General features: G+C 43.5%; 1 protein-coding gene across 4 annotated transcripts in view; it reads left to right on the top strand.

The window, feature by feature from the left end:
• Window positions 1-2,134: 2,134 nt before the first annotated feature.
• CDPF1 (cysteine rich DPF motif domain containing 1) overlaps window positions 2,135-18,253 on the top strand; it is a 41,565-nt gene continuing 25,446 nt past the window's right edge. The window contains exons 1-4 of one of the 4 annotated variants that reach the window (XM_033953002.1): window positions 2,159-2,270; window positions 2,678-2,862; window positions 3,527-3,642; window positions 15,473-15,584. In XM_033953002.1, coding sequence (XP_033808893.1) covers window positions 2,800-2,862; window positions 3,527-3,642; window positions 15,473-15,584 — 291 coding nt within the window. In that variant the 5' untranslated portion in view covers window positions 2,159-2,270; window positions 2,678-2,799. The other 3 variants (XM_033953001.1, XM_033952999.1, XM_033953000.1) reach the window with 3 other exon arrangements.

Raw genomic sequence — 18,253 nt, 5'->3', positions numbered from 1 at the left:
GATCCATGTGAACTGCTGCACACAGGCCGAAAAGCATTTCTAGGCCTTCGTGGAGGCTGACCCCATCGAATTCCTGTTGCCATGAAGAAACATGGCAATGACAGCAGAAGAGAAGCCCCTAGCCCTCAAGACCGCGGATACAGCCCCAGGTCGCAAGACCAAGCCGTCCAGAACTGGAAGGGCTATCAGGCCCTGCATGAGCAATCTCCGATGGCAAAGAAGACACAGATCCCTCAACCGCACCAGGTCTGCGTATCAAGGACAGCCGAAGGCAACTTCACCCCAGCACATCCTGATGAGGATTCCACCGGGACAGAAGGGACAACTGAAGAGAACAGATGTGAGCCCTTGTCCACGGATCACAACTATGGTCGCCACCAATAGACCCAATACCTGCAGATACTGCCAAAGCTTGATCGTCCCGAAGTCCGTCAGACACTTGGTTCCTGCCCACATGGAACCAGACCCCCACGTACTCCAAGTACTGCAGCAGCTTGAAGCGAAACGTCATGAGATGGATCACCCAGCCGAGACTGTCCAGCAGTCACCGCTTGGCGGACCGCCAAGGGCCTTCCACCAAAAAGGGAGCTCTGGTCAGTCAGCCATCGAGGCACTGATGGACTTGCATACCCAGCGAGCGCAGATGGATAGCTACCACCACCATGACTGTGGTGAATGATCTGGGCGCCGATACCAATCCAATGGGCAGCACCGCAACCTGGAAGTGCCTCCTGAGAACATGCAACCTTAGGAACCTCCGATGATCCGGAAAAAAACAAAACAAAAATCGAGATGTGCAGCTACACTTTTGAGAAATCCAAAGAAACCAAAAACTCCCTGGGTGCCACAGCTGCCAGCACTGAATGCACCGTTTCCAGCCGGAAATGTAGAACTCATAGGACAACGTTCACTGCCTTCAGGTCCATAATTGGTCAGCAATCTTTAGAGTACTTTCATTGTCATGATGAAGGAAAGGTCGTATCCCCCAGTGCCCCAGTTTCCCTTTGGGACAGGCTCTTTAGCTGCCTGATCCAGCAACCTGTGCGCCGTGGCTCGCACCAGGCTGGCCCTGTCCAGAATTCCCACAGGAAGGGACAAGAATAATTCCGGCAGAGGCCGGAAAAACTGTAGTCAGAGACCATTCCTGAGCACAACGAGGACTCACAGGGCAGAGATTACCATTTGCTATTCCAGAAGGAAGACCGAAAGCCGCCCCCCTTGAGAAATAAAATCACGAGCATAGGAAAACTAGTTCTCAGCAAGGCTGCAGAATCAAAACTGAACTTCAAGGAGAGTGGCCGCACAGGTGACATCGCAGAGGGGGTTGGTTATTTTTAAGTTCTGTAGCCAAGGCTGGAATGGATGCATTACCCGATAGTTCAGGCTCCAGAGGGATTGTACAAGAAATGATACAGGTTCTTTGAAGCAGCTCGATAGCAAAATGTGTCAAACCCAGACCCTGTTAAAAACCATTCAGATAAGTCCATGCAGTTTCATTTCTCACTCAAGAGTTTTTGTTTGAAGCTTTAAAAAATATATTTAAAAAAGTGCTATGATTAGAGGTGGCAACCATTCATTTGTCCGGGCTTGTCCAGTGGTCTGATACCTAAATGATCTCTGAGCACTAAAAAAAGTCAGAAATTTTGTGTATTCTATTGTGTTTGCACATTTAAATATACTTCTTTGAGTGTTTTTGCATTTGCTTTATTGGGAAATGTGCATATATTATATTTTCTTTGTTCCCCTTTTTATTTGAGACTTATTAAAAGCACAAATGCTCTTGACACATCAATATAAAACCACACACTTTTTTATTTTATTTAAGTCATTTCCACGTGCAAAGATTGCCTCAAATTATTTTTCAAAATCGCAACAGTAACATGAAGCTACCGCATACACAAAAGTTCTGTATTTACAGATTCAAAGGCAGAAGATGCGAGAAGGTACAGTACAAGTCCATACATTGCGGATCGATAAACGAGTTCACGCAGGCGTCTCTAGAAAACCCTTCGCAGTGATGTCCTTTCCAGCTCTATCACACATGCAAGGCGTATCACAGGGGACCCTCACGTTTAAGTTTGCCAAGGACAAGGCCTGCGCCTTCCACTAGGCAGCCTCCAGGATAACCCCAACACAGAAACGTCGACTAGTAGGTGGAGATTAACTGGATGCATCAACCTACTCTCTCCTCTTCCTCTAACGCAACTTCTTTCCTACTGCTGCGACCCGCCCTCCGGAAACGGGAAGTTGCGACAGAAGGAATGCGCTGGGTTTGTTGTGGCTGCTAAATGGGTGACGAATGCGAATGCCGAGGGTGGGGGTACTCGGTGTATGGGCAGTGCGTGGGTTTTGGCTTCTCTGAAAGTCTTTTTCCTTCGGGCTGAGCGCACAGTTGACGTTATCAGTCTTTTGAAACCAAAGCATTAGATAGAAAATGTTTCTATGAAATAACGGGAAGGGGGAGTCGGGAGTCGTGTATGTTTTTTTTTGGCATTACTAACCAGGCGGCAATATTATACATATTTTTCCACCGGTGGTTTATAAAATGCACTGATAGGTTTATATCTGCGGGTGTAAATTTAGGCAGGTGTACTTTATGCGCAATTTCTGAAAGTTTTGTGAGGCTTTTTTTTTATATATATAAACATTTAATACTTTCTTTATGGATTAATTCCAGGTCCTTCTGCCTAGGCAACATACTGTATTATAAAATTTGCCTGCCACCTGATTGATCCCATTATTTCCCAATAAGGCAGCTGTCTATGTGCATTGTGATAAAAGTTGCTTCTCTTCATACCCATGCTACTTTCTCAGACGTCCTTTGCTGAAAGATGGTGTCCCATTGGATTCAACCTCTTAAGGGTATGGGAAACTATGGATTGTGAATGGCCAGAAACTGCTTTCAGGCTGGCTCAGCATCTGTAAAGGAAGGGGAGTGGAGAGGGGATGCTGCAGACACACTCACATTGAGAATAGCCCAGTTCTAGGAAGTGTTGCCCATTTCATCACGGTCCTTTAGAGCAGTGTATCGCACACTAGTGTTCTGCACAAGATTTTAGGTTTGCCACCAGAAGCCAGGGAAGAGGAGATGCATCCCTGTTGGCTGATTGCCTACAAGACGTGCCTCTCATGGCAAGAGACATCCTTTAGGCAGGCAGCCAGTGCTTCTCCTCCTCCTGGTGTCTGGAGGGCCTACGCACATGCATGGACATCAATGTGATGACATCACGCACGTGCATGGCTTCATTTCTTCAGCGTCCGCTCACTTCCGGGTGCCCTCGAGCCATGGCTGCCAGTTTAGTGTGCGTGGCTCACAAGGTTTGCAAGACACTGCTTTAGAATGTACTGTCTCAGCTTTGGTGTCCTCAGACAGGCTACATCTTCCCCTTCTCCTGGACTTATGTTTCCTGCCTAACACTTAATCCTTATTTCTTTTTGCAGTAAGAAAGCCTGGGTATTGTAACTATAAAATATTCTGATGCATTTATGTTTGAAAATTATGCATTTTCTTTGTTTCAACACTTAGAACATGGAGTCCAGTACAGATGCCCCCATGAAAGGTGTATTTGAATGTAAGCTGTGTAGGTTAACGGCACCATATAGTTATTATGGACAGAAGCCTCCAAACACACATTCAGTTGTGTAAGTACAATCTTTTACACCTTTTTTGTATTTTGAATAGTAAAATATTGAGATGATATATCAGTGTCCATAAACACAAGATACATATCACAGCAGTTATTTCATTAACAATGCTATACTCGCTCCCCCCCCAAAGAACTTATTACATCTAGAGTCACAGAGAAATAGTGACCTCCTCAAAGTAATTTAAGATCAGTAGCAGAAGCTAGACTTTCTGACAGTTCACATGGTTCCCAGCCTATTAATACAACCATCAGGCCATTCTTGTACAATCCTATTCTATTCCTGGACAAGAGGGTAGTCAATCGCATCTTGCGAGATCTCATCTAGAAAGCCTTATTTACATATTTTTGAACCTCCCCTCTTACCTTAGGACTGCCCTCTAACTTCAAGTTGTCTTCCTACAAGTGAAACAGTAGGAGCTAGTCTTTTCTGCTTGTTTCTTTTTTTTCCTGATCTTCAATAGTTTTGTGCTTTTGTATTTTTTGTGCTGCAGATTCCCTGTAGGGACAGCACTTTATGTGGAAGATCGCAGACTTTACTGGAAAAGTATTTTTCAGGGGAGTTGGCTGCTTTGATTTGTACCCACCTGGACAGCATGCATTCACATATTGGGGCTCAGGGACCGTTCTCTTGGGAGCATTGCTCACCCCAGGTTTCTCTGTTAGTGGGTTAGAGCACAGGCTGTGTGGCTCCATGGAGGCATATCCAGTATTGGAGACGAAGTGTGTTCCTCCACCCATTTGCGTATGTGACGTTTCTGGGTGAGGTGACGGTCTCTGGTTGAGGCATTGGGCCCGAGAGGTAGTCAGAAGACCAGCAGTCCAGGTTCCAAGGCTTGTTTAGCTGTTTCAGCTTCCATCTTGCAGCTCCCAGCACAGCACAACCTGGCCAGCCTCTGTGATTGATTTTGGGGAGTCTCTATTTTTAAGTTTTAAGGGTTTTGGGCATTAGCCCTAGGTCCACCTTAAAATCCGCTGTATTTTGGAGGTCAATGTGTTTTATTAGAAAAATTGCTCCCGCGGTGGCCATCTTGGATTTTCCCGTTTTCATTTAAAAGCTTTTTTCTGCCTCTACCAGCTTCATTTTTGCAAGAAAACATATTAGATGGACTCAGGACAAGATACTTTGGATTCATGCCCCGTTTGTGGCAAATGGCTGACAGGCAAGGATCCATGTTCCATGTGCTGCGTGAGGAGGGGAAATGGCATCAGCTTTAGCCTGTCCTGTCCCTTCAGGAGTTCTACCACTCAGGCTATCCAAGGTATGTCCAAAAAGGCGAAAATGGGTCCAGGGGCAGTACAAGTACATCCTAAGTGAAACACAGCCGCAACCTTGGGGTGATCTTTGACTCCTCTCTCTCCTTCTCTGCTCAGATCCAACAAACTGCCAAATCCTGTCGCTTCTTCCTCTATAATATTACCAAAACTCGTCCTCTTCTTTCTGAACACAAGACCAAAACCCTTGTCCACGCGCTTACACTACGCTTTGAGTAGCGTGGCAAAGAGACAGCAAGGGTTGGCACTAAGAAAGTTGGTTAAATGATTGTAGTAGTCCTGTTTGGTTAACAAGAGGGTAGATTGGAAGGACGTCAGCATGAATTTGAAATGAACAAAGTCAGCAAGCATGTGGGATTTAAGCCAAAGACATTCAGCAGCTCAAGCACAGGAGCGCAGGTAATGGATTTTGGGGGTCAACCAGGGCTGGGAACGGAAGGGGCAACGGATCAATAGAAGATGAGAGAAAGGAGTTATAGGAGAGAACAGCTTCGTTGGTAGACTTCTTTGACATTATAGTAGAAAGGAGAGATGAGACAGTGGTAGAGAGCGTGCAGGGTCAATAGCCTGAAGGTTCTTAAACATATGGTCGGGGTTGGGGAGGAGGGTGATGAGTTGTGAAGGTTAACAGCTGATGGTTGGAGATGGTAAGATTTGAGTTGCAGAATTTGGTGATAGAGCAGTTGGAGGAGAGGACGAGGTCAAGGCAGTAGCCTTTCTGGTGAGTAGGGGCGGTGGAGCACAGCTGCAGGTCGTTTGAGGATGTTAGAGTGAGAAACTTTGACTTATAGGAGTCAGAAGGGTCATCGGCATGGACGTTGAAGTCTCTGAGGATAAGGGAGGGAGATGAGGGTTCAAGAAGGAGAGCCAGGAGTCGAACTCAGTGAGGAAGGAGAACGATTTGTCAGGGGGTCGGTAAATGAGACAGGGGGGCGAATAGACGGATGGAGTGAACTTCAAAGGAAGGAGAACAGTGAGATTGAGGCAGAAGGGGTTGATATGTGCAAGATGGTGAGAGTAAGAGTCCAACACCGCCTCCATGACCATCCAGGTGAGGCGTGTGTGAGAAAAGGCACCCTCCATGACACAGGGCAGCAGCCGAAGCAGAGTCTTCTAGGTTTCAGTTAGCCCTAGCAGGTGGGGCTTTCTAGAGATAAAGAGGTCATGGATGAAGGTAAGTTTGTTGGATACAGAGCGGGCATTCCATAGGGCAAATGAGAAGGGCAGTGAGGAACGAGAGAAGAGAGGAACAGAAATAAGATTTGTTAGATTGCAGTGTGATCCCATGAGTAGGCTGGGAGATCATTGGGAGGACAGAGAATAGGATTGATGTCCCCAGCAGAGAGCATGGTGTGGCTGTGGAGACTATCTCCTAGAGGTAACTTATACTTTAATGACGTTAATGAATGTCTTGGATTAATCAATTAACAAAAAAGCTAAGATTAAAGATCAAAGAGGTCACAGGAAAGAAGGTAGTGTTTCATATGCATTTGAAAATACAGCATTAAGAGCAATAGTCAAAATTCCAATACTACACTTTTACAAGAAAGAGAGAGAATTTCAATGCAGTTAGGCACAGAGTAAGTTACCAAAAGTGACAAGATGCGCATATTAGATCCATTGAAAGCCCTACTGGAACAGAATGAATGAACGGGGTTATATAAACCTTGAAAGGTACTGCTTCACTGAGCTGGAGGAAGGATTTTGGCAGGGAGTGAGTTGATAACAGGAATGTGTAAAACTGGGTTGGGTGAAAATCCTGTCAGTCAAAAAAGACAAGATGTGTATATTAGATCCATTGAAAGCCCATTGAATGGGTACTTCTGGACGGGGGGGGGTTGGGAGAAGGAGTACTGCTGGACAAGGGGAGCAGGGAAGGGAGAAGGGGCTGGACAATGGGGAGGTAAAACAAAGGAAGAAGAGGTGCTGCTGGACCTGGCAGAAAGAGAGGGAAAGGAAAGGTGCTACACACTGGAGAGGAAGATGAGATGGTGCATGGGGAGAGAGCATGTTGGGTTGGGGTGGGAAGGAGGGATGCCACTGAGGGAAGAGGCAAGGACAGAGAGAGAAAGCGTGCAAGAGGCAGAAAGTGTTGGACTCATAGCGAGGGCAAGATGGATGGGGACAGAAAAGAGGGAAGGAGAAATGTTATATTGGGGAAGAGGGAGAGGGCAGAGAGTGACAAGTTGGACTCATGGAGGGAGAGAGATGTTGTTTGGTTGAGGAAAGGAGGACCAGAGGAATAGAGAAAAAAATGTTGGACTGACCAAAGCAGTTCAAATATTATGACAGCTCTTATGTTACCCGCCTTATTTATTTAGCAATATGACAATTATTATGTAATCCGCCTTGAACTACCTTGACAATTCTTATGTAATCTGCCTTATGTATTAGCAATATCATGACAATGCCTATGTAATCCGCCTTGAACCGCAAGGTAATGGCAGAATAGAAATCACTAATGTAATGTAAGAGGACGACTCCTTTGGAACCTTGGTTTTGAGGGCAGGTTTATGTCTCCACTCGGGGTTTTTGGGGCTGCTTAAGTATGTTCCTTGGTTCAGCATACAATCCCTGTTGCACTGGAAAAAGAGATTTAGGTTCTTACCTTCATAATATCTTTTCCAGTAGATAAGGATGGAATGTTGAACACCGCCCCCCCTCGCCTATCATTGCCGATGTGCCTGCCTGGACCTCCTGCTACTTGAAGGCTGTGTCTCTGATCTTTCTGCCAGCTATCATAAATTGGAAGACATTGTATATTGCATGTATATAGTTACTTGGGGTTTTCCCAGATTTATACAGATTATTATGGATATGTACTAATAAAGATTCTGTGTTCATGGCTAAAGTGCCGGGAGCGGGACTACAGAAGACAGATGTGAATAGGGATGGAGGAGTAATAGACTCTGATTGATTTTCAGAGGGTTGTGTTCGTGAGGAGCTAGCTAAAATAAAGATAGACAAAGTGATGGGGCCAGATGGTGTACATCCGAGGGTGCTGAAGGAACTTAGGGAAGTTCTGGTAGCTCCGCTGACTGACCTTTTCAATGAGTCTCTAGAGTCGGAAGTGGTACCGGAGGACTGGAGAAGGGCGGATGTGCTCCCTTTCCACAAAAGTGGAAGTAAGGAAGAAGTAGGGAATTACTAGGTTAGGCTAGGATAGGTTGATCTTCGCAAAAAGCAATTTTAACCTTGTTTTCCCGCTTCTGTCAAAACTTCACTGGCTTCCGGTGATTTCTAGGATTCACTTTAAATGTACCTGCCTAATATTCAAGATCCTACATGGCATTCTTCCTCCCCTAATTCCACTATCCTGGAATTCTTCGAGACCTGACACTACCAGATCTGCCCACAAACTCAAACTATCTTTCCCCTCGTTAAAAGGCGTCATGTATGCAGGTAAATTAGGGAAATCCCTTTTCTTCAAATTCACTGAGCTTTGGAATAACCTCCCTGCCCCGCTGCTGAACTTAGGCTCATTCCAATTATTCCAAAAGCATCTGAAAACCTGGCTTTTCTCCAAACGTAAAGCTAGCTATCCTCTTCATAACCTCTAATTTCTTATTATGTCCTTCCCTCATTTATTGAATTTAGCTGTAAACCATGCCGAGCTCTATCTTTATGGAGATGATGCGGTATACAAACTTAAAGTTTAGTTTAGATTATTAGAGGCCGGTAAGTCTGACATCTATGGTAAGCAAATTACTGGAAACGCTTTTAAAACAGAGAATGGTCAAGTTTCTGGAATCCTGTGGATTACAGGATTGGAGGCAACATGGATTCACTAGAGGTAGGTCTTGTCAGACAAATCTGATCAATTTCTTTGACTGGGTGACCAGAGAATTGGATAGAGGATGTGGTGTATTTAGATTTTAGCAAAGCCTTTAACAGTGTTCCACACAGACATCTAATACAGTGTTTTTCAACCTTTTTTGGGCAAAGGCACACTTGTTTCATGAAAAAAATCACGAGGCACACCACCATTAGAAAATGTTAAAAAATTTAACTCTGTGCCTATATTGACTATATATAAAGTAATTCTCTTGAATAGGAATCAAATAAACACAAAGAAAGTATTTTATAATGCTGCCACTGCCAACAACACCGTTGGCGGCGGTGGCACTCAAGTGGCTAAAGAGCCGCAGTTTGCCGGCCTAGGGACAACACTGGAGGGTGGCCAGCTGTGCACCCCCTTGGGACGTAAACCCGGGGTGGGGCAGACCGCCCCCCCCCCACCCTGGTATGCCACTATCTGTACCTCACTCCCTCCCTATGACCAAAAATTCTCCTTTCTTCTATTCCCCGTGTACACAACCATCTCTTTCCCTCCCTTCCTCTCTCCCAAGTCCATTTCTTCTGTGTCCAAAAACGCATTCCCTCCCCCACCTCAGCATCTCTTTCCCTCCCTTCCTCTCTCCCAAGTCCATGCCTTCTGTGTCCAAAAACCCATTCCCTCCCCCACCTCAGCATCTCTTTCCCTCCCTTCCTCTCTCCCAAGTTCATGCCTTGTGTCCAAAACGCACTCCCCCCCCCCTTTTGTGTTCCGTGTTTGCCTCCCAGCCCATATTTGCAACTTTCTCAGCAAAACGAAGCTCAAGCCGCGAGGCTTGTCTTCTGCTTCCTGTCTGCCCTGCCGCACACAAATAGCCGAACGGAAGTATTCTCCGACGTCAGCGCTGACGTCGGAGGGCAGGCTTTGCTTAAGCCCTCCCTCCGACGTCAGCGCTGACATCGGGGAACGCTTGCGATCGGCTATATGTTGGCTGCAGGGCAGGCAGGAACAGAAGACGAGCCTCGCGGCTCGAGATGTATTGAACTCCGCGGGTCCCCCGTCCAGCTCTCTCCTGTCCACGTGGGGCGGACCGCTCCCTCCCTAGACTGGTGGTACTGCCCTGATGGCGGCCCTGACCGTACGGCACACCAGGCAACATCTCGCGGCACACTAGTGTGCCGCGGAACAGCGGTTGAAAAACACTGATCTAATAAATAAACTGAGTACCCTTGGGATGGGTCCCAAAGTGATGGACTGGGTCAGGAACTGGTTGAGTGGAAGGCAACAGAAGGTAGTGATCAATGAAGATTGCTCTGAGGAAAGGGATGCTACCAGTGGTGTGCCTCAAGTTTCTTGGGCCTGTTCTTTTTAACATTTTTATAAATGATATTGCTGAAGGGTTGTCGGGTAAGATTTGCCTCTTTGCGGATAATACAAAAATCTGCAATAGAGTAGACATGCTGGATGGTGTGAATAACACAAAGAAAGACCTGGCGAAGCTTGAAGAATGGTCTGAAATTTGGCAACTAAAATTTAATGCTAAGAAATGCAAGGTCATGCATTTGGACCGCAAAACTCAATGCAACAGTACAGTTTAGGAGGTGAAGAACTTATGCGCACGACAGAAGAGCGGGACATGGGTGTGATTGTATGTGATGATCTTAAGGTGACCAAACAGGTAGTAAAGGTGACGGCGAAAGCTAGAAGGATGCTAGGTTGCATAGGGAGAGGTATGGCCAGTAGGAAAAAGGAGGTATCGATGTCTCTGTATAAGACTGGTGAGACCTCATTTAGAATATTGTGTACAATTCTGGATGCCGCACCTTCAAAAAGATATAAAAAGGATGGAGTCGGTCCAGAGGAAGGCTACTAAAATGGTGTGTGGTCTTCGTGATAAGGCGTATGGGAACAGACTTAAAGATCTCAATCTGTATACTTTGGAGGAAAAGTTGGAAGAGGGGAGATATGATAGAGACGTTTAAATACCTACATAATATAAATGTGCATGAGTCGAGTCTCTTTCATTTGAAAGGAAACTCTGCAATAAGAGGGCATAGGATGAAATTAAGAGGTGATAGGCTCCGGAGTAATCTGAGGAAATACTTTTTTACGGAAAGGGGATGCATGGAACAGTCTCCCAAAAGAGATGGTGGAAACAGAGACTGTCTCTGAATTCAAGAGGGCCTGGGATAGGACGTGGGATCTCTCAGAGAGAGAAAGAAATAATGGTTACTGTGGATGGGCAGACTAAATGGGCCATTTGGCCTTTATCTGCCGTCATGTTTCTATTTGTTCTTTTTCTCTCCATGACATGTTTATGAGCTATGTGTTTATGAGCAGATCAAAGTCTTGTTGTGGATGTCTCCTGGTTCTCTTTCTTCTAATCTCTCCTTTAGGGTTTTCACCGGCTTTGAAACTAACTGACTGGAGGAGGAGGAGGTACTGAAAACAGTAATCAGTATCTCCTGCAATGGACTCATGGAATCAGATGCAAGACCCTTGGTTCAACATACCATCCCTATCTACTGGAAAATAAATTATCAAGGTAAGAATCTAATCTTTGGCTAAGTTGCCCTACACTGTTAGTTGCTGGCTGGGTTTTAAGGTGGTTCTGAATTTCTGGTTTATAAGTTTAAAAGATTTTTTACAATCTGTTTTGATTGTTTATGATTGTTATACAGTTTTATAATATGAGCAGATTAGACTTGTTTCTCGGGAAATGTCCCTGTACCCCTCCCTCTTTTCTGTATCCTGTACAGGTATGGCTGTCTGCTTTTGTTCCAACTGAAAGTTAGAGGGCAGTACTGAGGTAAGAGGGGAGGTTCAAAAATATGTAAATGAGGCTTCCTACAAGAGATCTGGCGAGATGGGATTGACTACCCACTTGTGTGGATTTACAAGAAAGAAGATTAGGAAAGGTAAGAACCTAGTGCCAGATGCACTAAAGTCAGCGATCTTCCAACAATCATCACTAAACCAGTTTTGACTGATTTAGTGACAATCGCATTTGACGACCTGATGCAGAAAACAGCTCACTACGTGGTTTTCTGTATGATCACTTATTCTCTGATCCGATCATGCAAATAAACTCTTTAATATTGAAATGCCATATAAACTAGCAGAGTGATTGTTGCTTTAACATGGCTTCCCGATGCACAAAAAAGCGATTGCTTTTAGCGATTCGAAAAAAGCGACTGGTCAAGACCAGTCATTTACCTGTCCCACTGATACAAAAATATTTATAACATGGCAAACCTTTTTTTTTTTTTAATTTATCATTTTAAAATTTACAATGCTTTACTGAATCAGGAAAATTGAGATAATACAAATATTCCAGAAGAAAGAAAAGGTCTAAATTAACATTAAACCAAAGAACTCCAACAAGCCCACATTACGGGGGAAATTCACCTTTTTTTTTTTTTTTTAGATATGTCTTTTAAGTAAATAAGAATTTGTAAATTTGTACAAAAAGAAAATGTAAAGGTAAAAAAAATAAATCTACCAATAATTACATTAGGCAAATTCTCAGACTAATCCTTCTAGTGGCGTGTTATTACTTTGAACTCCAAATTAAAGTCTGAGTCCACTAATTTTAAGTACTAGCTTCATTTAATTTCAAAACTGCTCAAGTTGCAAAGGGTCCCCCAAAATATAATCTTTTTCTTTATATTTCAAAATACACTTAACATGGGAACTTTAAAAATAATGTGGCCTCTATCGCCACCTACCTTTATTTTTTTATTTTTAATATTTCTTAAGAAATATTAAAAAATAAAGGTAAGTGGCAGTGGGCATAAATGATTATAAAGATTTACATGACAGGAACTTGAAATGATATATATATCATAAGAGGTTCCAAAGATCGATGTCTATATATTTATAATATGCCCACCACTAGTTTTATTGCTCAATGAAAAAAGTAAAAAGAATGATATGGTAAAAATGAACATCATGAATTGATTATGGAGTTTTATTTTGTTATGACAACAGTCAAAAATTAATTAGAAATTGCTTATTCTATATTTTACACTCATCGTCTAGATACCCCATTTTTTGCTATTAAATATTTCACATGGGGTGGATGTTTTAAGGCTTAATTCTGTGATATCTTTTCGCTAACACAGTTATCGACAGGTCTAGAGCAGTCGGTTTTTATGATTGCTAAAACCCCATGCAAAATAGTCCAGCGATGTTAGTACATCAATCGCTTGGCTATTTTGTTTTTTTATTATTTATTTATAGAATTTTATAATATTACCAAGCATATACATCTTGTACAGTAAAGTGAGATCAAACAGCATAATAAACTAAATTTCAGAAATTAAGATATACCATAATATGTAATTCAATTTGAAAATAAAAAAAAATAGATAAATGAAGTAATAAATGATCTAATTGATCACACACTAGTCCTCCATGTGTTGGATCCAAGATTTAAAGAGTAGAACAAATATAAATCAAATAAGTTAAAAGGAAATCCATGTCTTACTACATTGCGGGGAGCTAACCTTCCATGGGCGCTGTTATTCCTTTCTCAAGACGTTTCGTTGAGAGAAACTAATCAGTTGAGACGGCTCTGTAAAAATATACTTCAAAGATAAATATCTGACTACACATTTACATGGATATCTCAAAAAGAAAATACCCCCTATTTGAATCACTCCAGGTTTTAGAAGTAGAAATTATTTTCTTCTCTTTTGAGTCTCTCTAGAGACATCAGGAAAAATCTGATTATGATGTCCCAGGAAGTCTTTGGACCTATTTTTAAAGAAAAGTTTTAATATCCAATCCTTGTCTGGAGCCAAAGCCACAGACAACAAGAGAGTGGCTGGAACAGCCAATTCTCTATCCGATTGTTCCAGAATTGCGGAAATGTCCAATGGTCTGTCCCGGGATTCCTCAATTTTTTCTTCTTCTTTGGAGTGGGTCTTGGCAGGAAGATAATACACTCTTGTAAGAGGAGGTAAGGAGCTTTCAGGAATTTCCAATATTTCCATAAAATACCTTTTCACCATTTCTCTAGGAGAAGTTGACAAGATCTTTGGAAAATTTATAAATCTCAAATTGTTAACTCGGCTATTATTCTCCTGAGCTTCCAGCTTCCTCCTGAGTATTATATTATCTTTAACCAGCAAATCTTGATTTTGTTTTAAAGATATTAGCTCCTTACTTGTATTTTGTGACTCTGTTTTTAATTGAGATATATCCTGTTTTAACACTTTTATTTCTTCTTTTTGTTCTTTTAATTCCTTGTCCAAACTTTTTATTTGAGGATTTAAAGAATTCCCCAAATTCACTACCAAGTCCCATAATGCTTCAAGTGTAACTTTAGGGGGTTTTGTAGGTGAAAAAAGTTGTAATGGTGTAGTATCTAACTATTCTGAAGTTGGCTTTACCTCAGTGAAGTCTTGTATTCCCCCAACCTCTGTTGTCCCGGTCGCAGGTCCTAGCAGAGAGAGCATGTCACTCTGCGTTGTTCTGTTCGGCGAGCCCTCCATGCTAGCCTCTGGAAACGAAGAAGCTGCCTCCTCGGGTGCATTCTGGTCCCGTGGAGAGCTGGCTGCTTGCGGCGTCGGTTGAAGGGGTGGCGCCCTGACGTCGGGGCTAAGGGTGACATCGAGCCCAGGGGATCTCACCACCGTGCTACTCTCCGGCGGCGTCCCTAGCGAGCTGGCACCCGACTCTTCCTGCTCCCGCTGTAGGCGTCGGAGAAAGTCATCTATAGTAACCGCTGGGGTTAAGGGTCGCCGGGAGGCTCCTCCGACGTTCCTACCCCATCTTTTCGGCATAATTGCAGGTAAATCTCGACGGCGTCCTCACTGCAGCAGAGAAACAGCGGCCATCTTGGATCCGCTTGGCTATTTTGCATGGGATTTTAGCTAATTTGCATGGCCAGATCAGAAAATGGGTGATCGAGGGAATGAGGGGAAAAACACATGGTGGGCCAATTTGTGCATTGGGTTGGTAACAGCGATCGTTGCTAAAGCTGTGAAAACAGATTTATCGACATTCGCTGACTTAGAGCATCCACCAGTTAATGCTAACTTGACTACAGGCATTGTATTCAATAACAAATACTGTCCTATGAATGCCCCCCTCCTCTCTCCTGACTCAGCAAGTGTTTCTTACTTCTATATGCACACAGTGTTAGACAAATTCCCTCTGCTAGAATTTATGTATTATAACCTCCATTAGTGTCTTTAGTTTTTGTAGTTTCTCTGTTTCTCTTTTATCACACCTGGATGTATTTTAAGTAAGTGTTTTATTCTTTAATGTGTTCACATCTTTGTATTATCTTGAACAATTAACATCATTAGAAAATATTAGTATTTTAATTTCTCACAACATGATTCTGGACACGATGCCTGCCGGTGATTGACATGCGGCAGGCACAGTTTCCAGAATCAGGCCCTTTGAGCTAGATGCACTAACGATAGTGACTCGATCGCTGTTGGCCGATTCTCCAGCAGTGATCGATGTGCTATCAAGTTTGCATGCAAATCATTTGCATGGAGGTACAAATCATTCACACATGGCTTATGACAACACATATTGCCATTATGGAAAGGATTTATGCCTTTCCATCAGATACATATCAGCTGTCAAGGTTCCAGTCAGGCCTTTAGTGATCAAAACCCTACTGGAAAGAGCCCCTTAGAAAATACATCCATGTGCTGTAGAAGCATGTAATATATGAGCTGCATGCACCTGACACAAAGGTGAGGTAAATATTTGTATAAGGTTAGTGATTTTACAGCATGGATTTATTATTTCACAGCCTTCTAGAAGAGTGCTACATCATAAAGGATCCATTTACCCCTACCAAGGACAAATTCCTTATACTTGGCTCGCAGTGTAGTTTGTGTAAGATACTGGTCTGCATAGGTCCGGTAAGGAACAAGTGAAATCTCTTTTGGGTTCCAGACATAAAGATTGATGAGGAAAAGTATAAAACCAATTTAAAATCTACTCCAATCGCTCTTTGAACCTTAGAAATGTATTTCGTTAAAAAGAAGAACAAAAGAAAAAAACTGCAGGAATGGTGTACAAGACACCAAGTCTTTAATAAACAAACATAAAAGTAATCATGAACATAATCCAAAAACAGTTTATATCCACAAAGGTTAAAGAACCTGGACCCGACACTCCTTCCTCGTGGGTCATTTACAGGGAAACCTTATGGATAACAATTGGAAAGAACAGTGTGATGAGCAGATAGCAAACTGTGAGCTCCTACGTGGTGCAGGAACCAAAACGAAAGTGTCGGGTTCAGGTTCTTCAGCCTTTGTAGATATAAACTGTTTTTTGATTATGTTGATGATAGCACAGTTACTTACCGTAACAGGTGTTATCCAGGGACAGCAGGCAGATATTCTCACATATGGGTGACGTCAACCACGGAGCCCTGATGTGGACAGCTTCATAAGCAGACTTGCTTGAAGAACTTTTAAAAAGTTCGCGACTGCCGTACCGCCTGACGTAGGGTGCGTGTCTCCTCAGTTCAGATAGCTAGCTAAGAAGTCACCAGGGGAGGTGGGTGGGTTGTGAGAATATCTGCTTGCTGTCCCTGGATAACACCTGTTACAGTAAGTAACTGTGCTTTATCCCAGGACAAGCAGGCAGCATATTCTCACATATGGGTGATCTCCAAGCTAACCAGAATGGGATGGGGGAGTCACCGTAATGTGTTTAGAGAGAAGGTCTACAGCCTGCAACCACTGAGGAGCCAGGGTCCACGGAGGAATTTTGAGGTGAAGTCTGGCAAAAGGAATCACGTGAACTGTAGAGGCCATATGACCTAGAAGAATCATCATGTGTCTTGCCGAAAGAGAAGGTAGGGTATACACTTTGCGACACAGTTCTACCAGAACGTTCTGACGCTGCTGTGGAAAAAATGCTCAGAGCTGTACAGTGTCCAGTACTGCTCCTATGAACTGTAGAGTCTGAGAGGGTTGCAGGTGAGATTTGGGGAAGTTTATTTCGATCCCTAAGCTTTGTAGGAACCAAATAATCCATTGGGTCGCTACAATAACCCCCTGAGATGTTGAATCTTGATAAGCCAGTCGTCCAGGTACGGGAAAATCTGAAGACCATGACAGCGCAGAGCTGCTACCAGCACCAGGCACTTGGTAAAAACTCTGGGAGATGATGCCAGACTGAAGGGTAGCACTCTGTATTGAAGATGATGAGTTCCCACCTGAAATCTGAGAAATTTGCGAGAGACTGGGTGAATGGGAATGAGTGTAAGCCTCTTTGAGATCCAGAGAGTATAACCAGTCATTGTGATCTAGGAGAGGGTACAAGGACGCCAGAAATAGCATCTGAAACTTTTCTTTGACAAGAAATTTTTTGACAGCTCTGAGATCCAAAATAGTTCTTCGGGACAAGGAAGTAAAGGGAGTAAAATCCTGTGCTCTGCTGATCCAGAGGAACTTCCTTGATGGCACGGAGAACAAGCAGAGCTTGATCTTCCTGGAGAAGAAGGGGTTTCTGTGATGAATTGGAAGGATATTCTCTTGGAGGGAGATCTGGTGAAATTGAAGAGAGTAATCCTCCCTGATTATTGTGAGCACCCAGAGGTCGGATGTGATTACTTCCCATCATTGATAAAAATGATGGAGACGACCTCCAAGGGGAAGACAGAGGCAGAAAGATTGATGTTATGCTTAGGGTTTGATGGTCAAAAAGGCTGAGTGGGCTTGGCCCGCAGCAGAAGTCTGAGGTTTACGCTTGACGTTGCTGTTGCTGCTGTTTCTTAGGAGGTGGCCTTGAATAAGGGGTGGACTTCTGAGGGTAACGCCTCTGGTAGGGTGGAGGAGGCCTATAACTCTTAGCAGTAGAAGGCTTCGGCTTAACTATAGAGGCAAATGATTTCTCATGCTCAGACAAGCGTTTTGTGGCTGCCTCAATGGAGTCATCAAACAGTTCATTTCCCTGACATGGAATGTTGACCAGATGGTCTTGCAGATTTGGATCCATGTCCACAGTTCGTAACCAGGCTAGATGACGCATTGCCCCCGATAACGCAGTGACTCTGAAGGACATTTCAAAAGCATCATATGCAGCCTGAACCATATGCATACGCAGTTGACCCAGAGTATGATGCATGTGTTGAAACTCTGGAAGCCGATGTTTTGGTAAATACTTAAAGAAAGTAGGCATGGTGTTGACCCAATGCTTGAAATAGGATGTGAATACAAAATTATACTTTAAAATCCGATTCATCATCATAGAATTTTGATACAGACGACGGCCAAACTTGTCCATGGTCCTCCCCTCTCGACCTGGAGGGACTGTGGCATAAATTTTAGCAGGATTGGATTGTTTTAAAAAGACTCCACGAGAAGAGATTGATGGGACAGTTGAGACTTCTCAGATCCTACAATGTACCATTTTATAACGAGATTCCAGCTTTGCTGGCACCGCAGGAATAGAATATGGGGTATCTAGATTTCTTTTGAAAGTTTGACAAAGGATGCCATTCATGGGTAATTTGAGAAAATCCCTAGGAAGAATAGGTGTACCCAGTTCTTCCAAATATTCCTTAGAATATTTTGAA

Source organism: Geotrypetes seraphini, chromosome 7, assembly GCF_902459505.1.
Source record: "Geotrypetes seraphini chromosome 7, aGeoSer1.1, whole genome shotgun sequence".
Classification (NCBI taxonomy): Eukaryota; Metazoa; Chordata; class Amphibia; order Gymnophiona; family Dermophiidae; genus Geotrypetes; species Geotrypetes seraphini.
The sequence above is the reverse complement of the archived record's forward strand: the minus strand, read 5'-3'. Positions and strand labels throughout refer to the sequence as shown.